At 54.6% G+C, this 18,868-nt stretch overlaps 1 protein-coding gene and 1 pseudogene across 2 annotated transcripts; one reads left to right on the top strand and one right to left on the bottom strand.

Moving 5' to 3' along the window:
- Nucleotides 1–387: 387 nt before the first annotated feature.
- Nucleotides 388–740, bottom strand: LOC121465108 (annotated as a pseudogene).
- Nucleotides 741–10,697: 9,957 nt separating this feature from the next.
- Septin5 (septin 5) lies at nucleotides 10,698–18,862 on the top strand. 2 transcript variants are annotated; one of them, XM_041677800.1, is made up of 12 exons: nucleotides 10,698–10,870; nucleotides 11,020–11,030; nucleotides 15,270–15,366; nucleotides 15,459–15,545; nucleotides 15,768–15,891; nucleotides 15,980–16,114; nucleotides 16,208–16,325; nucleotides 16,408–16,509; nucleotides 17,199–17,295; nucleotides 17,380–17,515; nucleotides 17,663–17,765; nucleotides 17,879–18,862. In XM_041677800.1, the coding sequence occupies exons 1-12, from the start codon at nucleotides 10,828–10,830 to the stop codon at nucleotides 17,933–17,935; spliced, it is 1,110 nt and encodes a 369-aa protein (XP_041533734.1). In that variant the 5' UTR covers nucleotides 10,698–10,827; the 3' UTR covers nucleotides 17,936–18,862. The 2 variants fall into 2 exon arrangements, with proteins under 2 accessions (XP_041533734.1, XP_041533732.1); XM_041677798.1 differs by lacking the exons at nucleotides 10,698–10,870; nucleotides 11,020–11,030 and adding an exon at nucleotides 13,974–14,672.
- The last annotated feature ends 6 nt before the right edge of the window (nucleotides 18,863–18,868 follow it).

Here is an 18,868-nt window from a genome sequence, read left to right as displayed (position 1 = left end):
ATCACCAGGGCTTGGGGTGGGAGTCATTAAGGAGGCCTGGTGTCTCATGCACAGCCTGCACCTCTCCTCTGCTCCAAACCTCTGGGAATGTACAGAAGGGTGCTTTCCTTTGCTGCTAAGCACTTGTGGGAATGTCTTAAGGGAGTGGGTTAAGGAACTGTATATGGGTACTTTGCCTATACATATGTCTGGAGCCCTAGAAGGGCAGAAGAGGGTGTCAGATCTCCTGGAACTGGAGTTACAGACAGTAGTAAGCCACCATGAAGGTACTAGGAATTGAACCTGGGTCCTCTAGAAGAGCAGCCAATGCTCTTAACCACCAAGTCATCTTTCCAGGTTGTTTTGTTTTGTTTGAAGATCATTTAACCACATGGGTTTTCTTTTTTCTTTTTTTTTTTTTTTTTTTTTGGAAACCAGAACATTTATTTTATGACAGATTGAAATCCTCAAGATGAACTGGATGCTGCAACAGCTGCCCTCTTGGGTTTAGGGGTTGTCCCTTCACGGAATCCACGCCTGAATCTTCGGTAGACAATTTTTAGGTGCCTCATCCGCCCAGTCCCGGTAGTGTTTCGTCTCTTAGCCTTGGCACTCCAGTTATACTTTCTCTTGCGCTTGGCAGGGTAGCCGCATTTGCCACAGGTAGACTTCTGAAGGTGGTAGGCCTTAGAGCCACAGCGGCGGCACAACGAGTGCGTCTTGTTGCGACGCTTTCAGAAGGATGACGTTCCTTTCGCCATCTTGCTTCTGCCGCCGAGGCCAAAGAGACAGGAAGAGCACCACATGGGTTTTCAAAATGTCATAGTAACAAAGTTCCGGTGGGAGAGGAACATGGCCCGGGACATGTGCCAGGTAGGCGGTGTCAAACGGTGCCCCTAGATAGCTGCTAGATGTGGGCTAGAGTTAGTCTTAAGTTTCCTCATTGAGCACAGTTGTGCGGCTTGTGTCTCTTGATGTCTGGAGAGCAGATGGGAGGCCACCATATGCTTTCTTGGGAATGGAACTCCCATGTACCTACTACTTAAGACTCTTATTGCCCAGATCAGGGTGCTGATGGGACTGCCACCAAGGAATGTATAGATCCCAAGTGGCTTCCCTCTGAGTCGTGAAGAATGAATCCTTGCACTGTCTCTGCTATAGAAATCAAACTCTGTCCCCCATCAGAGATCTGTGAGTCCTGCTGAGGTCTTCTAGAAGAAATTATGTGGATGGTCCCAATCACCAACCTACCTGGTAGACAAAGGGCTACCAAGACCCTAGCCCTCAGGAAGCAACTGGGACTCAGGAGATGTCTTCTGGAAGATGGGAGAAATGTCGCTACCCAAGTCCCTGTCCCAAAGATAGATGCTGGGTTTGGTCGGGCCTCATCTCAGGGCAGCTCCATGTTAGGAGTTCTTAGCCTATCCTCTGTCTTGATATCTCTTGGCCTCAGTGTGCTTGTGTGCAGAAGAGTTCTGGGGTAAGTCCAGCACTGGACAATCAAGGTGCCCAGGCCCCACACTCTTGGCCACTCTAGTCATGGCCTCCCTTTCACAGGCAGACTGGCTCTCCACGGTCAGGTGGCCTCTCTCTTTTGCCTGGGGGCTCCCTCTCTCCCTTAAGAGCCTTCTCCCTAATTTTCCTCCTACAAAGTACCCCCTAGAATACTTTCAGTAACCATTCTGAGGTTCATGGTTGAGTTTCCCAAGATACCAAGCTCAGACATTACCAGGAGTGTGTGCAGAGTCCGTTTTCCCTTGAAGAAACGTGGGATCCATACAGATATGACCCATCCTTTCAGAACTGCACTCTCGTGCCTGAGAGCAGACAATAGACCACACTTGCTGCTGGTGAGTGGCAGGTAGTGGGAGCGTCCAGGAATGGTTCTCACACTCCATACCTTGTGCTGGAGTCTGACAGTCCTCAGCCTCTCAGCGTTGGGAGGCAAACACAGCGGTACACTCCTTTAACCCCAATACTTGACAGGCATAGGCAGGTGGATTTCTGTGAGTTCAGGTCAAGCGTGGTCTACACAGCGAGCTCCAGGCCAGCCCGGGCTACACAGTGAGACTTTGTCCAAATAAACAACCAAACAAATAAATAAGCACGTGTTGGAATCCTCCCCGTAAGGTGAAAGTGTTGTGGGTTGAGGCAGTGACTCAGTCACTGGGCCAGAAACACTGCCTGTGACTTGCATGTCTGTGTGTCTGTGTCTTGGTTTTCCTTCGTGGTTCTTGTTTCTGTCCCCCTCCCTGTAGCAGGCCATAGGGCCTAGAATCGCCTCCCTGAGGGATGCATAGCAAGTCTTCCCACCCTTGTGTCCTGCCCCTTACCCGACCTCAAAGAAAGACCAAGGAAACAGGCCCTGCTGAGCTCCCCACCCAGGCTATTTTAGCCTTAGACATTCAAAGAACTCCCTACAAAACAACAAAAGGACAGGGTTTGGGGGAGTGTCCAAATCACTACACACACACAGGGGTGCCTGCGGATGGTACCCGGAAAAGGCGGGAGCGCACTCCCTCCTCCCATGCCTCCTTACATCCCTTCATCTGTTATCTGTCACGTTCTTTAAAATAAATGGTAACTATAAATGTTCCCTGGCTTCTATGTTCCCTCAAACAAACTAACCAGTCCTAAGGAGAGGGCTATAGACTCCTCTGTCGTGGCCAACAGATCCCAAGTTGAAACCAAATTGGAGGACACTGGGTGGCTGCAGAACTGTCCATCTGTGGGGAGGTGGAGAAAAATCCTCACACCGCTTAGGACCGTGTGGGGCAGAGGGAAAGCAGGAAGCTTGTTTTCTCAGCACAAGGTCTGTGTCTGTGAGTTTTCAGCCCTACAACAAAATACCTGGTGTAGGCCACAGATGAGAAAAAGAGGGCTCCTCGGGGAAAGCACTAGCCTGACGACCCGGGTTCAAGTCCCAGAACCACAGAAATGGGGAAGGAAAGAAACGATGCCACGAAGTTGTCCTCCGACCGCCACACATGTCCCCTCCACTAATAATAATAACACATGTAAAAAAAAATTTAAAAGAGGTTTGTTTAGCTCACACCGTTGGAGGTTCAAATGCATGCTGCCCACATCCTTGCGGCCGATTGATGCTACGCTATGGTGTGGCACATGGCAAAGGCACTAGCGTGTGCAGGACTCAGTAGCCACATCTTCAACAGGAAGGACAAAAAGTCAGATGCTGGCTCCCTCATCTGAGAAATCCAGGGCCCATAAAGATCACAGTAGTTTCTTCTGAGAACAGAGCCTCCAGCGACCCTCCAGACTCGACCCTTTAAAGGGCAAAGGGCACACCACCTTTCAATACCACCACTCGAGGAACCAAGTTTTCTTTATTTCTTTTGTCTTTCCTTTCTTTCCCATTTGTTTTTGTTTCGAGACATGGCTTCTCTGTATAACCCTAACTGTCCTGTAACTCACTCTGTAGACCAGGCTGGCCTTGAACTCAGAGATCTGCCTTTCTCTGCCTCGTGAATGCTGGCATCGAAGATGTGCTCCACCACTCCTGGCTCAACTTATCTTTTTTCAATATAATATTTTTAGTAATTCCTTGAGAATGTCATGCATTCATACTATGATTGTGTTCATAATTCCCCTCAGACCAAGACCCCAGATCCCCACTCCCTCCCAACTTAATGTCCTTTTTTATTTTAGATTTACTTTCCTTTTATCTGTATGTGTGTTGCTCAGATGCATGTCTGTGTACCACATTCATGCCTGGTGGCCTCAGCGTCCAGGAGAGTGTCAAATCCCCTAGAACTGGGATTATGGAGCAACAGGCCGTTGTGAAGTATCCTGTAGGTGCTAGGACTCAAACCTGGGTCCTTGGGAAGAGCAGCAAGTACTCTTAACCACTGAACCACCTTTATAGCCAACTCCCCCCCTTTTATAACCCACCAAGTTCACTTTATGCTGCACATGTTCTCATGAGTGTGGGGCTCCCCATCCACGGGAGGATGGTTGACACACCAGGAGCCATAATGGAAAGCAGCCCCCCTCCCCCAGAAGCCACCAACTGTCACTGTCCCTCAGTTATGGGGGGGGGGCTTCTAGGTCCTTCCCCTCCCCGTGGTGGAGTGCTAACTGGCTTGATCTTGTGCAGGCCACCACAACTGCTTGAGTTTATGGCTGATCCTGTCCAGAAGACACCGTTTAACCCTGTTTCTCCCAACCTCTGGTTCTTATGATCTTTCTGTCAGCTCTTCCAAAATGGCCCCTGAACCCTGGGGAAGGGATTTGGATATGAAGTTTTGTCTGTGGCCCAACACTACAGACAGTTATTCTCTGCGTTTGGCCAAATGTGTGCTTCTGTGTCAAGCACCGTCCACTGCTTCGAGACTTCTCTGATCGCTGGGTAGAGAAATGTTGATTAAGAGAATCAGCATGTCTTCTAAGCTACTCGACCTACAGTACTCTGTGCACCAGAACACACTAAGACATGTTATTTAGCTGAGCCTACTATAGCAAGGTGCCAGGATGGTGACACTGGAGTCCCTCACAGCAGTCAGGGTGGCAGCAGAAGCGTCTTCAGGGAAAGCCCAGGCTGAAGGCAGGGAGGCCTTCTGGCGACTGTTTAGCAGAACCACATGTGACCACTCTCAGGGTTCTTCAGTCCCTGCCTCTGACTAGCTGCTCTTTGGAGGATTTCCCTTTTTGGCTGCAATTCTCTGTTTTGTTCTCTCTCTCTCTCTCTCTCTCCCTCCCTCCTTCCCTCCCCCACCCCACAGGTGTATGTGGTGGTACGCATCTGCACTCACAGTACTCTGGAGAGGTTGAGCAGGAACATCATGAATTTTCAATTCAGTCTGGTCTACTTAGCATGACTAGCATAAGGAAAACAAAAACAAACAAGCAAACCACAGCAACAGGGTGTAGCCCCTTGAGGCTCAGCTACGGAGAGACTGGGCTGGACCTCTACTCCACATTGAGGAACTTCTGGTCTGTAACAGGGACCTCAGGGATTCACTGATAGGAGTCCCTATTTTGGCAAGTCCGTCATGGTGTCTGAGTGAGCCATGACCCTGGACAGGTCTGGCAGAGCCCTCGAGACTGTCTTGTCTGATGGTCCTGACCTTGCTCTTGCTGGCACAGATCTACTTGATCTGGCTGTCTCTTCAGTCTGCCTCAAGTGTAACTTTGCAATGCTTCCTGGATCTAAGGATAACTAAGCCATTCTCAGGGGAGCTAGGCAGTTTTAGACTGGTGGCCATGCCCCACACTGTCCTGAGCTCTTCTGAGGTCTGGAGCACTTTCTTTCCCTTTCAGTCCCAAGGATCCTGTGCATCTGCAGTTTCTGTCTGCATGGGACCTGCTCCTTGCACCCCAGCCAGGGTTTCTCTGTGTAGCCACGGCTGTCCTGGAACTCACTTGTAGACCAGGCTGGCATCAAACTCACAGAGATCTGCCTGCCTCTGCCTCCTGAGTGCTGGTGCCACTCCAATCAGTTTACAAGGGACTCTTAAAGACAGTCTGGCACAATATATGCCTCTCTCCAACTCAATGATACATGGCTCTGACCTGTCAGACACACAGCAAATACTTTATAGAAATAAATCGGGAGCCAGGCAGTGGTGGCACACACCTTTAATCCCAGTACTCAGGAGGCAAAGACAGGCTAATCTCTGTGAGTTAGAGACCAACCTGGCTCCAAAGCTTCAGAAAGATCCTATCTCAAAAAACAAAACAAAAAAGAAAAGAAAGAAGAAATGAAGGAAGGAAGGAAGGAAGGAAGGAAGGAAGACTGAGCAGAGCCCTGATTGCACCCTTAAATTATGAGCAGGGGGTCCCCATCCAGGACAGACCCACTGATGATGGCATCTGCTCCATCTCCCTTATGCCTGTCCATGGCTGACTTCCACAGGCCAAGGTGTCCCTGAGCACAGTCAGCCAAAGGCAGGAAAGAGGCCATGGTTGACTGAGCTGAGACCTTCCAGTATCCTTACCAGAAAATGACCAGCCACCAGAAACCTTAAAACTCAAACAGTGGATCCCTGCAGTGGGTACCTGGTGGCTGCTTCCTGCTGCTATTCTTCAGGCACTGCCCTGACTCCAAACTCCTGAGCAGCGAATGCCTGGGATGGAGTGCTGGTTTAGAGTCTGTGCCTACTGCAGAGGGTGCTAGAGGCACTGGCTGGCCCTTGGGACCACTGGGTGGAGCCCTGCTTTGTGTCCTGCTCACTCCAGGAAGATTTCCAGGTCTGTCAGTGGCCTGACACTTGGTGGTCAGGTCTGGGAGGTGGGATGCAGTGAGGAGCTGGGCTGTATCCCAGGAACCCCAGTGCCCAGAGGAGGTGCAATGGCAGGAGCGGATTCTTCTCAGAGCGGCTAGCTACCTTACGACCAGTGCCACTGGTGCCCTGGCCTCTGCGCCATCTCTCCTTCCCAAAGCACACATTTTTTATTAATGAAATTTGTTAGAAAAGACTTGTGTTTGTTTTGCTTTGCATGTACATGTGTGTGCCTGCCTGTCTGGATGAAGGTCCCTGCAGCAGGCAGAAGAGGGCTTTGATCACCTGGACTGGAGTTATAGGTGCTTGGCTGAAACTCACCAGTATGGATGCTGGGAACTTGGATCCTCTGCAAGAGCATCAAGTGCTCTTGACCGCTGAACCATCTTTGCAGTCGATAAGATTTGTTTTTAGTGCCTCTGTGCCTCTGGGAGAACCTTGGCATTTCCTAAGTCACTTATCCTTTTCTTCCATGTTTGGTTTTCTAAAAAGACCTAGAAGTACGATGAGGTCAGACAGTCTCAGGGGTGTGGGGTACCTTGGCAGGGAGGTGTCCAGCCTTGTATATGCACCCAGGATAGGGGATCCTGGAGAGCTCAGTGACAGGCGGCATATCTGACACAGTTCCCACACCCAAGGGTCCCAGCTCTGACTACACTGTGTCTCCCCCATCCCCAGACACTGCCCCGGAGTAGCACGGGGGGGACTCTCCAGCTGTAGAGGCCCCCTCCACCTCCTCAAAGACCTGGGTTGTTCTGGGCCCCTGGGCTGGCTCCCTGTCTCAAAGCACAGACACCCTTTGTAGCAGTACTCCAGCTGCCCGGTGTGGGGTTTGGTGTGGACCAGGGTTTAGCCTCGATGGAGCCTTGCAATACACACAGGCAGCTTTAAGCAGAGTCGGCACCCTCTTGGCAGGGGCAGCTGCTGGGATTCTGTGCCCTTCTCATCACTTGGTTTTGGTGATGAAGACTGTGTGTAATCCCCTTACACTCTTTCAGAGGGAATCAAGGAAAGTGTTCTCTTGTACATGTGTGTTCTCACATTTCCCCTGTGTTTTGAGGCAACCACTGCCTTAGGGAACAGGGAGGCCATCCTTGAGTCTGGAGTCACCATAGATCCCTCCGCAAGATGAAGGCACAAAGCACCCCGGCAGGGAGTGAGGTTCTGGACTAAGAGCCTGCAGTCTGAAGCCTCCTATATTCTGACTCTCTCGGCCTTTCTCATGCCCACTCCACCTACCATGATGCTGAGCCAAGCATGAGACTCAGCCTTTCCTGAGTGCTGGACTGGGCTGAGCACTAGGAGCCCAACAGAACTCACGTGAACCAACTGTCTGATTCTGCTGTAGGGGTATCACAGAGGGCGGCTGGACAGGGGGCCCGGGAACAGCACTGTGGATCTGTGGGGATAGCATTGCTCTTATGAGCAAACTGGCAGAAAACTGAAGGGATCCCTTCCTGGTGCAAAGTTCTCAAGTGCAAAAGGGTGAGTCTAAAAATTTTGTCTTGGTCAGGGCAGAGACAGCAGCAAGGACGGTGAAAGAACAAAACCCACAGAAAGACAAAGAAAGGGTGGGGAATGAGACTAGCCTCTGCTGGGAGATGAAGGGAGAGGGGGCAGAAGGACCGTGAGTTCAGGTTGTAATGGGCTATGTGAGCAGGTCAAACCCCTGGCTGAGCTGGGGCCAAGGCATAGACCTCTCAGGAGAGAGGCTGGGCTCCAAGAGCCTGGTTTTAGTTGCATACAGATCCCCAGCTCTCTCTGAACCGCACTTGTCCCGGCTTAGGCGCAAGAACAAGGATCTCAGGTTGAGCCGGCCCTGTCTGAGGTAGTTGTGGGGGAGGCCCTGTAGAAGGCTGTAGGTGCGATTCATCTGCTGCAAATGCTTTGACTTTAGCCCTCAACTTAGGAGTGAACAGCAGCGACGCAGTAAACATTCTAGAATTTTGTTACTAATGACCCCAGTTGCTCCCACCTACATGTCACCAAGAATAAAAGTCCCCACCTCTGAACCCCAACATCCTTGTCACCTGCCTCGCTTGTTCCTGCGTGATCGCTAGGTTTTGCTATCTCCTCAAGAGCTCCCTGCTTCCCCCAACTGGCCTTATGGTGCCAGGGAAAAGCCTGCTCCCTCTGCAGTCTTGTGCTGAGGGGGAAACACAGCATGGTTTAACAAAAAGAAAAAAAAATTTCTAAAAAGTGAGCTATTTGTAGCCCAACTTGGTTGAACAGATTTTCCGTGGTATGGCTTATTTTTCACTCATTAACTTTTCTCCTTATGAATTAAAGAAAAAAATAGTGCTTCCCCACGCAGGAGCCTTTTGTTTACTTCTCTCTGTACTACAGCCAGCGCTGCGACAGCTCAGCAGATCAGGTGCCCACTGGGAAGGGGCATCTTGAACAGGTAGATGCAGGTCCATTTCAGTGCCCAGGTCCCCATTCTGCCACTCCTGCTGCCTCCCTGGCACCTGACTGAGTCCACCAGAGGCTCTGCTGGCTGTGCTTTCAGATGGGCAGAAACCATACGGGAGTTTAGTTCAGACCTCAGCCCGTGGCTATTCTGGCTAGAGTCTACGGCCTTTGTGACGCTCGCACTGTCCACACGGCAGAACTGAGACAGGTCCTACAAACCTGATGGCTGATAATGCCTTTGTGGCCTATTTTCCTGACCTCGGAACTATCCCTGTGCATATAGTGTCTGCTGAGAAACAAGCATAACTCCTCCTCAGCACGACAGAGCAACCTCCTTCCTCTGTGGGCTTCTTGAAGCTGTCCCCAGACCTTACAGTGAAAAATGACCAGGGTCCCAGGACAAGGGAGCAGATCTGGACTCTCCCGCCCGCCCCCCCACTGAGTATCTCAAGCATCCTCAGGTTTATTTACATGTGGTACCAAGGCAGGGTGTCCCCAACTGCATGCTTCAAAGTATGGCTCTCAGGCCTCAGAGACACCAGTCCCTTCATTTCCCATCAAGCACTGGTCTCTAGCCCAGCTGCCTTTCTTTGAAACATAATCTTTGAAACACACTTAGCTTTTTAAAAAACCATGTTTACATGGTACAGCTCGTTCGTTCATCTCCCATCTCCAGAAATGTTTTACTATTATTTATTTTTCTTAATCATTTTTTTTTTGCCAAGCCCTTATGTCGAGGGCTCCTCCGAATTGTTTTATAATCTAGTCCTCTCTACAAACTCTCTCACCCTGTCTTCCACTTCCTCCAAGGCCACGTGCAGCCCCCTATCTAGAGGCCACCAGGAGTGGCCCTCCCACGAGAGCCCCAAGGAGTAGTCTTCATTTCTCCATTTTGTTTTTGCTGTCAGAGTGACGGTAACAGTCAACACGTGCTAAATGCCCCACTGTTCCTTCACGGAACTCTCCAGACTCAGAACTGATAAGTGCCGTGCTCCAAAGGCCTGGCACTTTGTCTGCCACCTCCTCAAATTGCCTATATTCCTTTATCGGAGTTCCAAATTTCTTAAACTCTATGAAAAATTCAATGGTGAGGCCAAATTTAAAAGATATGTACCCTTCCTGGAGTTACTAGTCCAGTGTCTCACTAAGAGTGACTAGTGCTTGGCTAGGGGTGCCCGCTACATTCCAAAGAAGCACCGCAGTGTGTCACCCAATCTGGTCCCGAGGCTGTAGATGACAGGTTGGAACAACAGAAAGTCTCTACACTGGTCACTACTCTCTGGTGACTTCTGGGGAGGTGACAGTAACACAGAAGGTAAGAGGCATTCACACCGTGGGTGACTTAGTCCTATCAACTGCAGACACAGGGCCACAGCATCCTCGGAATCTGACCCTGAATCTAGCTTCATAGTGCCCCCACCCCCTTCAACCCCTTGCCAGTGTGGTAGCTCACATCGCAGCCTATGAGTCTGCAGAACACCAGGGTCCAGAGCTAGAGAAAGAGGGGTGACGTGGGTTTCAGACTGTACCAGTCCGGTCCCACACCTCTAGCTCTCTCATTTTACAGTCACCACACCCTGCCGTGTGCTGTGTATCTTGCCCAAGTGTGTGTGCTTCCAGTATAGGACGCCCAGCATGACTGTAGGAGGAGAGCTCCGGCCCTGGACTTCTGCCCAACAATCAGTACCAGAAGCAGGGCTCCCAGTCCTGCCCCTCCCAAGTGCATCTCAATGAGGGGTACCTCTATCCCCTGAATTCATGTATCAGCTATATGAAGCTGACAATCACGGTCCTGGGACAGTGATGGAAGATCAGAAGCCCAGGACGGAATGGGTCCCAGCGACAGCCAAGGGAGCTCAGAGAGTCCAGGCCTGGGCTAGATGACAGGAAGGGGAGTGTGTGTGTGTGTGGGGGGGGGGGTGTTGCGGACTAGGCCGTGGGAATAGCCCTGCTGCTCGGGCTAGGAGAACCAGAGGCCTGGGGGGACCACAGCGGGACGCCTCAGTCCCCGCCCCCACCGGCCGCTCCGGGTCGCGCGTGGGCGCGGCGGGCGCCGATTGGCTGGCGGGCGCGCGGGCGGGGCGGGTGGTGGCGGCGCGGAGGGGCGGGTCACCCCGCAGCCGGCCTCGGCCTCCACCGCTGGTCGCCGCGCCCCGCCCGCGCGCCCGCCGCCACACGTCCCCCGCCGGCGGCCACCATGAGCACAGGACTGCGGTACAAGAGCAAGCTGGCGACCCCAGGTGAGCCCGGCGCCTGTCCGCGTGCCCGCGCGCGCCTTTGTCCCCGCCGCCCGCCCGCCTCTCACAGTCTGTCTCCGTCTCTCCCCTGCCCGCCGGCCCGGACCCGCCCGGACCCGCCCCGCCCCTGACCACGACCCCGGACCACGCAGAGGACAAACAGGTACCGGCGCCGCGCCTCTCGGCTGGTGGTGAGACCCGACCGGCTGTCACCCATTGTGGCACCGATGCCGGTGGCGCCCAGGCGTGACCCCGCCCCCGCCGGCCGTCACCCAGCCCTGTGGCGATAATCGATTGTCTATAGGGGCAGCGCCGCCACTCCTGGGGCTGCGTAGGGGAAGAGTGGGCATCGTGCCTGCTTCCCTGACATGCATAGCAGGGGCCTAGGCATCTTCTCAGGGTCGAGGGCCTCTCTCTTCTGGTCCAGAGCCAGCCTCTCCTTCCTAACCTGACCGAAGGCCACGTGCTGGGGGTCCAGGGTGAGGCTGTAGTTATGACAGGCCAGGAACGGGGGGAGGGGTCCTCCAGTTCCCTGAGCCGCACCATGGGGCCTCTGCTTATCGCACTTCATGCCCATGCATCTTTGTGCTTCTCTCTCCTGCACATAAATTCATGCTCACTAGTCCTTGGCAGGGCCTCTTCCAAGACCTGGAACTTCCAAGGCTCCTTATCTGAGTCATCCCAGTGCCCAGCACTGGTCCTCCAGCCCTCGAGTACAGCTAGGCTTGTGGCCTTCCAAAGGACTAGCCTGATGCCCATCCCTATGAGAGTGTCTGACCTGGGTATCCTGTGAAAACCCAAAGGAGCTGAGGGTTGTGAAACCAGAGAGATGTGCAAGTGGGTGACCCAAGTGTGAAACAAGAGTGGTGTGCAAGTGGCTGTCCTCGGTGGCTTGAGCTAGGCCCTGTTTGAAGGAAGAAAGGAAAAAAGGGGGGAGCCCAGCCCTGACACCAGAAGACCTTGGCAAGCCTCACTGTAGATGGAGGGTCACCCCTCTAGCATTGATGCCAGGTGGACCCCAGAGTACTAGACCAGAGTGCAGTGGGCAAAGCAAAGGCAGCTGGCAGATGGGGTCAGCTGGAGTCTCCTGGCAGGGACATGCCCCGCCCAAGACTGATGAGGCTCACTGGGAGGGGCTCCCCCAGGAGCCTTCCTAGAGAACTGCCTCCCCATCCTCATCCCAGCAGGCCAGACAAAGCCTGCTGGGGACACACGCTGCCTGACTATTGTGTAAGGGAGAAGGAAGGGGCCAGAAGCTAGGGAGGCAGGGATGGAGGCTTCTCCCAGGCCTCTGGAGTCCTCCACATCGCTTGTCTTGGGTACCTGCTGCTCAGCATCAGCAGTGTTCGCTGTCCATTGCTGCCAGGATGGAGACCCCCCTCCCTTCCAGCTGAATTATGAGCCCTTCAGTTAGGAGCCAGCCTCACACCATCCCCTAGTCCCAGGGCCAGAGGGAGAGAACACTGAGTCAAGGTGGATGGACGGAGCCCCCAGAAGAGTGCCTGAGTTGGGGTGTTTGGGCAGGGATCCGTGGGCCTGGGGGAAGCAGCACACAGTATCTTCTGTGTTTCTGTGGTGTATGGAGACAGGGCTTAACCAGGTCTCTTTCTTACTCTATGAGGGGAAGGAGGTTGTCTGTCTGCCCTTCGCCCCCACACCCCTTCTTGGACAGCGATGAAGACTCTGTCTGCTATGCCTACTCAGAATTCTAGGACAGGAAAACCTCAAGTGTCTCATCCTCACGAAGAGGTGGGCACAGCTGTGGCATATGGCATCATATCCCTGAGGAGTATGTCTTGAGCCTCAGGGACTAGGAAAAGGGCTGTGCAGAGCACCCCCTTCCTTAGGGCTTCTCCTGGAAACATGCAGCATATGACAGCTTGATTCGGCCATACTCGGGCTGTGGATGGGGAGTAAGACCCTTGCTGTTTGACCTGGACTTCCCCAGAGAATGTACCTTCCCAGTAGACAAGTCGAGGGGCAGTTTAAGACTAACTAGCTCTGCTCAGCATCAGGGTGTGGCCCAGGCCACAGCTGTCTGTATGATCTTCCAGAGATGCTCTAGATTGGAGATACCACCTGTCTGGGTGGAGGCCAGGCTGAGAGCTGTGTCCACAGCAGTCAGAGCAGGGCAGGTGGGTGGATTCAGCCTGTAGGCTTCCTGCAGGTCAGGCAGGAGCCAGTAGCCACTCTCTGGGAGCCAGAACTTAGAAGGCTGCTTCTCAGCCCTGGGATGAATGGCTCTCCTGTTCCAGTTGTGGGCCCACCCTCCTCCCCAGGTGCCAGCCGTCCTCAGGCCCCATAGCAGACCCAGGGTGGAGGCCCCTCCAAGAAGCCAAAGGGCAGAGCTTTCCTAGAGGAGGGGTGGGACCTGCACGAGAAAGGGAGGGAGGTCTCCCGGCCCTGGGCGAGTGGGAACAGTGACTTGTCTAGTTTCTTGCCGCCTGGGGCTGGTGTGCTCTGATTCTGGTGGGGTTGAAAGTGAGGAGCGAGGAAAGGTCGGTGGCTCACAGAAGATGGCTTCCACTTCATCAGCACCCTGTGATTCCAGGGACACGTGATTCCTAAAGTAATGGCATGTTGTGGCCAGAGGTTTTGCCTAGCTGTGGCCTGACCAAGGTTTCCAAGCTAGGAAGGAAGAGGGCTATCTAAACTCTGACCACTGCATCCCCTCGCACCGTTTTGTTTTTTGTTTGTTTATTTGTTTGTTTGAAATAGAGAGTCTCAATGTGTAGCTCTAGCGGTACTGGAACTCAGTACGTAGACCAGGCTGGCCTCGAACTCACAGAGATCCGCCTGTATCTGCCTCCTGGGTGCTGGGATTAAAGGCGAGCACTTCAAAGGCTACTCTGGCTGGCCTCCCCCGCTATTAACCTATGCTAAGCAGAGGGGAGAGGCAGGTCTGGGACAGGTGCTGGCAGGACTTAGTATGGAAAAGGTGAACACTGTCCTCAGCGCATATGAAGATGCCACGCGGGAAAAGAATTCCCCCAATCACAGGCACACACACACACACACACGCGGATGTTAGGAAAGAGTGAGCCCACAGGTAGTGGGGATGGGCGTGTCCGTGGGTTGTTTGGTCTCCATGGCACGGTTCGGGGGTTTCGGGTGAAGTGCGAGGGAGCAAGGTGTTGCCCGGGGCTGGTTCCCGCGCGGTTGCGTGTGGGTCCGGAGCGTTCTGCAGCGCCCTCTGGTGGGCGGCAGCCGCGCGGCGTACGGTCTACGACCGCAGACAACTCGCCTGCCGACGGTCTGGACCCGACCTCGGGTGCCACGGCTACGCTCCAGGTCCACGCGGCGCCCCCGCCCGCGCGCCTCTGCTGGGCCCTGCCCTCCGCAGCCGTTTTCTCGAGGCTCCGCCTGCGGCCCAATTTCCAAGCGACCGTTTCCCGGCGACGGCGGGCGGGGCGGTCCCCACCACCGCTGCCGGGAGCCTGCTAAGCCCCGCCTAGGGATCCAGTGCGCGAGCCGCTGCTGAGCCACAGCTCGCGTCCTTGCGCTGAGACAGGGGAATGGCTCGCACGACTTCTGAGGTCAGCGGCCTACCAGGTAGGCGACGCTCCCTCTTCCGGTCTCAGTTCTTGTGTCTTCAAAACCCGAGTCAGAAGAGGGCTTAAGAGCAAATTTACCCAGCGCGAATCTCTCGAGATCGCTGGCCCCGACTGGCCTGACCCCGGTGTAGGGTCGGAACAAGGCCGGCAGGGCCCGCAGGGTCGCCACGATGGACTCACTGGCAGCACCCCAGGACCGCCTGGTGGAGCAGCTGCTGTCGCCGCGCACCCAGGCCCAGAGGCGGCTCAAGGTGTGTGTGTGGAGATAGGGTGGAATGTGGGTCATGTGTGCACGCTTGCTTGGCCAGGATCCTCCGGCTACCAGAGAAGGTGGCAGGGGCTCCCAGGGCAGATGTCCACTAGAGATGGGTGCAGGCAGCGCAGACCCTGCGGCGGGGGAGGCTCGGCACTGCAGTCTATAAATAGCCCCTGCTCGGATGCTGCTGTAGGAACCACCACCCCCAAGCTTGGATCTGGGCCAGACAAACCACCCACCCTGGATACTCTCGGGATGAGGTCTAGCTGCTTCCACCTCTGGAGTCTCAGTACCGACTCCCACCATCCACCTGGGGGGACACCCCTGTGGGGCTGACATTCCCTCTTCCCCACTCCAGTCTCGGGTCTCTGCTGAGGCTGAGGTGGGGGTGCCTTTTCCTGCCACCCCCTCATCTACCTTCCTCCTTCCGGCCTTTGCTTTACAGCCCTCACCCTATTTTTGCTGATGAAATGGCCCTTGCTGGGGGCTGTGCTCTTTGCTCATCTGAGCCACATAAGAGACAGGGCCTTGGGCTGCTACCAAAGATCTAGGACGTGCCCCTGACCTGCCCCAACCCCACCCCTGCCCTCAGGACATCGACAAGCAGTACGTTGGCTTCGCCACACTGCCCAACCAGGTGCACCGGAAGTCAGTGAAGAAGGGCTTCGACTTCACCCTCATGGTGGCTGGTGAGTGGCCAAACTTCTGGGTGGAGCCTCTGAGGCCATGGGTCAGCCCAGCCCAGATCTAAGCTGACTCTTTCGCTGTCCCTTATGGCCAGGTGAGTCCGGCCTGGGGAAGTCTACTCTTGTCCACAGCCTCTTTCTGACTGACCTGTACAAGGACCGGAAGCTGCTGAGTGCTGAGGGTGAGTAGCTTCGGTACAGTCCTCACCAATCCACTCACCCCTGCCCTGAGAAACCCTAGAGGGCACCCTGTCACTCTGCTTGAGGCATGGGTCCCTATTTGGGGATGAGGAGGAGTGGCCCAGAACAGAGGCCAAGGCACCAGGGTGGGGAAGGATAAGGCTCCTTGCTGCCCAGAGGGAAGGGGAGATGGCCTGCATATAGGGCCTTTCCCACCTCTGCAGAACGGATCAACCAGACAGTCGAGATCCTGAAACACACCGTTGACATTGAGGAGAAGGGAGTCAAGTTGAAGCTCACCATTGTGGACACACCCGGCTTTGGGGACGCGGTGAACAACTCGGAGTGGTGAGGAACAGGTTCTCTGCCCCAACCGCCACTGCCTAGCAGCTCTGGGAACTGGCTGGAACTGGCTTCATTCTTCCTCCACCTCTAGTTGGAAGCCCATCACTGACTATGTGGACCAGCAGTTTGAGCAGTATTTCCGCGATGAGAGCGGCCTCAACCGGAAGAACATCCAAGACAACCGGGTGCACTGCTGCCTGTACTTTATCTCCCCATTTGGACACGGGTGTGTGGCAGTCCCAAGACCCAGCTCAGGGTGGGTGTCCCTGCCCTGCATCGCGGCCTTCCAACAATGCCTGTCTCCACCCTGTCTCTGCAGATTGAGGCCAGTGGATGTGGGTTTCATGAAGGCTTTGCACGAAAAGGTGAACATCGTTCCACTCATCGCCAAAGCCGACTGCCTGGTTCCCAGTGAGATCCGGAAGCTGAAGGATAGGGTGAGTCTTCTATAGCTAAGGGGGGCCTGGCCAAAAACTCCAGGGGAGCTGGAGTCTAACGGCTCTTGCCCAATTACTGCAGATACGGGAGGAGATTGACAAGTTCGGGATCCATGTGTACCAGTTTCCGGAATGCGACTCGGATGAAGATGAAGACTTCAAGCAACAGGACCGGGAACTGAAGGTGAGCGCCTAGCAGAAGGGCGAGGGCAAAGGAGGTTACTGGGGCAAAGCACTGGAGGCCGCCCAGACCCCAGGTCCAACATGATCAAGGCGGGAATCGTTTGTTCACAGAGAAGAGGGACTACACCCCCTGCCACAAGGGCTGTACATATACAGGAGAAGGGTCCCTTGCACCTCTGTCTAGTTTGTGATGGATCACTTGGACCTCCCCTGGGTGCTTACTATACACTTATTGGTGCCATTCTGGCCTGCTTTCCAAGAATCAGCACAGTGGCTCAGAGCTGTATAAAGCCCTAGTTTCTAAGATTCTGAGCTCCGGAGGGCGGTTGCTTTGAATACCTCAGAGGCTAGGAAGGTAATGACTGAAAGCTAAGCCAGAAACTAGGGGCCACTGGGCCAGGAGCAGACAGGCAGGACCATCCACCAGTAAGCATGGTCTTTGCTCTGACTTGAAAAATGGAGGAAACTCCGGGAAGCATCCGGAGCCAGAGAAATGCACAGCCTGGCAGAAGCCCCAAGGCTTTGAGCTATGCAGAGTTTGTGGCTTTAGAGGGTAGTAGAGGCACCAGAAGAGGAACTGTGCGGGTTGGGAGGGAGATGGTGGCAGTGCCGGGATGGCCACTCCCCCTCAGCCTCTGAGCTAGTTCTTACAATTCCGGGCTGGGCTGGGTCCTTGCTCCCCTTCCCCAGGAAAGTGCGCCCTTCGCTGTTATCGGCAGCAACACTGTGGTGGAGGCGAAGGGGCAGCGGGTCCGGGGACGACTGTACCCCTGGGGGATCGTCGAAGGTGAGTTGAGGCAAGGGGCACTGGGTGCGGAGAAGGAGATTCCCCTAGGCTGAGGCCTACCCCTTGTCCGCTCCTGCCCCACAGTGGAGAATCAGGCGCACTGCGATTTTGTGAAGCTTCGGAACATGCTAATCCGAACTCATATGCATGACCTGAAGGATGTGACCTGTGATGTGCACTACGAGAACTACCGTGCCCACTGCATCCAGCAGATGACCAGGTGGGCCGCCCTGCCCAACAGGCACCAGAACTTTGTCCTAATCCCTAAATCAGGCCAGCACTGGTCTTGATATTGGCAGGAACCCGACAGGCCTCTCCTATCCTCCTAACCTGAACCTCCCAACAGCTCAGCCCTCTCGCTTCACAGCAAACTCACACAGGACAGCCGGATGGAGAGCCCCATCCCTATCCTCCCACTGCCCACCCCGGACGCAGAGACAGAGAAGCTCATCAGGATGAAGGACGAAGAGGTATATGTAGAGGGAGCCATGATTGCGAGTGAGGGTAGGAAGAAGAAGCAGAGGGCGGGGCTAGACCTCTCCGGTCTTTTCTCACTCTGACTTGGGTCGTCCCCACCTACCAGCTAAGGCGCATGCAGGAGATGTTGCAGAAGATGAAGCAGCAAATGCAAGACCAGTGACACCCGGCCCCAGCCCCACATCGCCAAGGATAGATGGCTGGTTTCCGGGCTGGCTCCTCCTATCCCTGGATCCCAGACTGTCCTGGATTCTACCCTGGGTTCATCTGGATCTCAGACAGCCTGGACCTAGCCCTAACCCAAAGTGGCTTTGACCAAACTGTTCAGACCTGGAGCCACGGAGCCACAGCCCCCAGATGACCCTAATTTATTCTCAGCATCCACCCTTCCCGGTCGTTGGTATCTGCTTCTGAGTGGTCTGAACCACAGCCCCTCCCCAACATCCTGCCGCCCCCGCCCCCGTGCGCACCTCCCGCTCGTCTAAAGGGAACAAGTTGTGTATAATCTCCAAGATCTCTCTTCCTAAAAGATCACTGCCCCAGCGGCCTATAAACCAGGGTAGAGGAGGGTCGTGGATGCAGGGTCTTGGGCCTGTTACCCAAGATAATACCGCAGAATGGAATTGGGAGGCCCCCTCTGCGGGTTCCAGTGGGCTACAAAGCATATGCTAATGTCCCACTGTGTGCGGAAGTAGGCTCGGTCCTTCCTCACTCTTTAACCACGCTCTGTTCAGGACCAGAGCACACGGGTTTGGAGGCTGAGGCCTTTAGGAAGACCCCAGACCTAGAAGCGTCTAGGAGGAAGGAGGGGGATGTGTTGCGCTAGACCGCTCACGCCCCTTCCTGGGTCGACCTAAAGGACTCCAGGGGCTGTTGGAACGGGGTGTACCCTATGCCTAGACTACTTTCATCTACCTATAGGTCAAGTTCTCCTCCTCCCAGCAGCTCTGTTGTGCTGGGATTCCAGCCCTTGGCCTCCTCCATCTGTCCACCCGCATGACCCCTCCCCACACACCCCATTCTCCGTTTTTGTTTAGTTGTGAATGCCGCGTCCTGTCCTGGTGACAGGAGAACAAAGTTGGTGAACGTCGCAGCG

This window comes from Microtus oregoni, unplaced genomic scaffold (genome assembly GCF_018167655.1).
Source record: "Microtus oregoni isolate MIOR12 unplaced genomic scaffold, Mior012 000029F_ref0000214, whole genome shotgun sequence".
Classification (NCBI taxonomy): domain Eukaryota; kingdom Metazoa; phylum Chordata; class Mammalia; order Rodentia; family Cricetidae; genus Microtus; species Microtus oregoni.
This window is presented reverse-complemented; position numbering and strand designations above follow the sequence as displayed.

Bases quoted from the DNA above. Each gene is read 5' to 3' on its own strand.
- Septin5 (XM_041677798.1), top strand. From the start codon at position 14,592: ATGGACTCACTGGCAGCACCCCAGGACCGCCTGGTGGAGCAGCTGCTG. The intron at 16,326-16,407 runs GTGAGTCTTCTA...CAATTACTGCAG, and splicing joins TCCGGAAGCTGAAGGATAGG to ATACGGGAGGAGATTGACAA. The intron at 16,510-17,198 runs GTGAGCGCCTAG...CCCCTTCCCCAG, and splicing joins AACAGGACCGGGAACTGAAG to GAAAGTGCGCCCTTCGCTGT.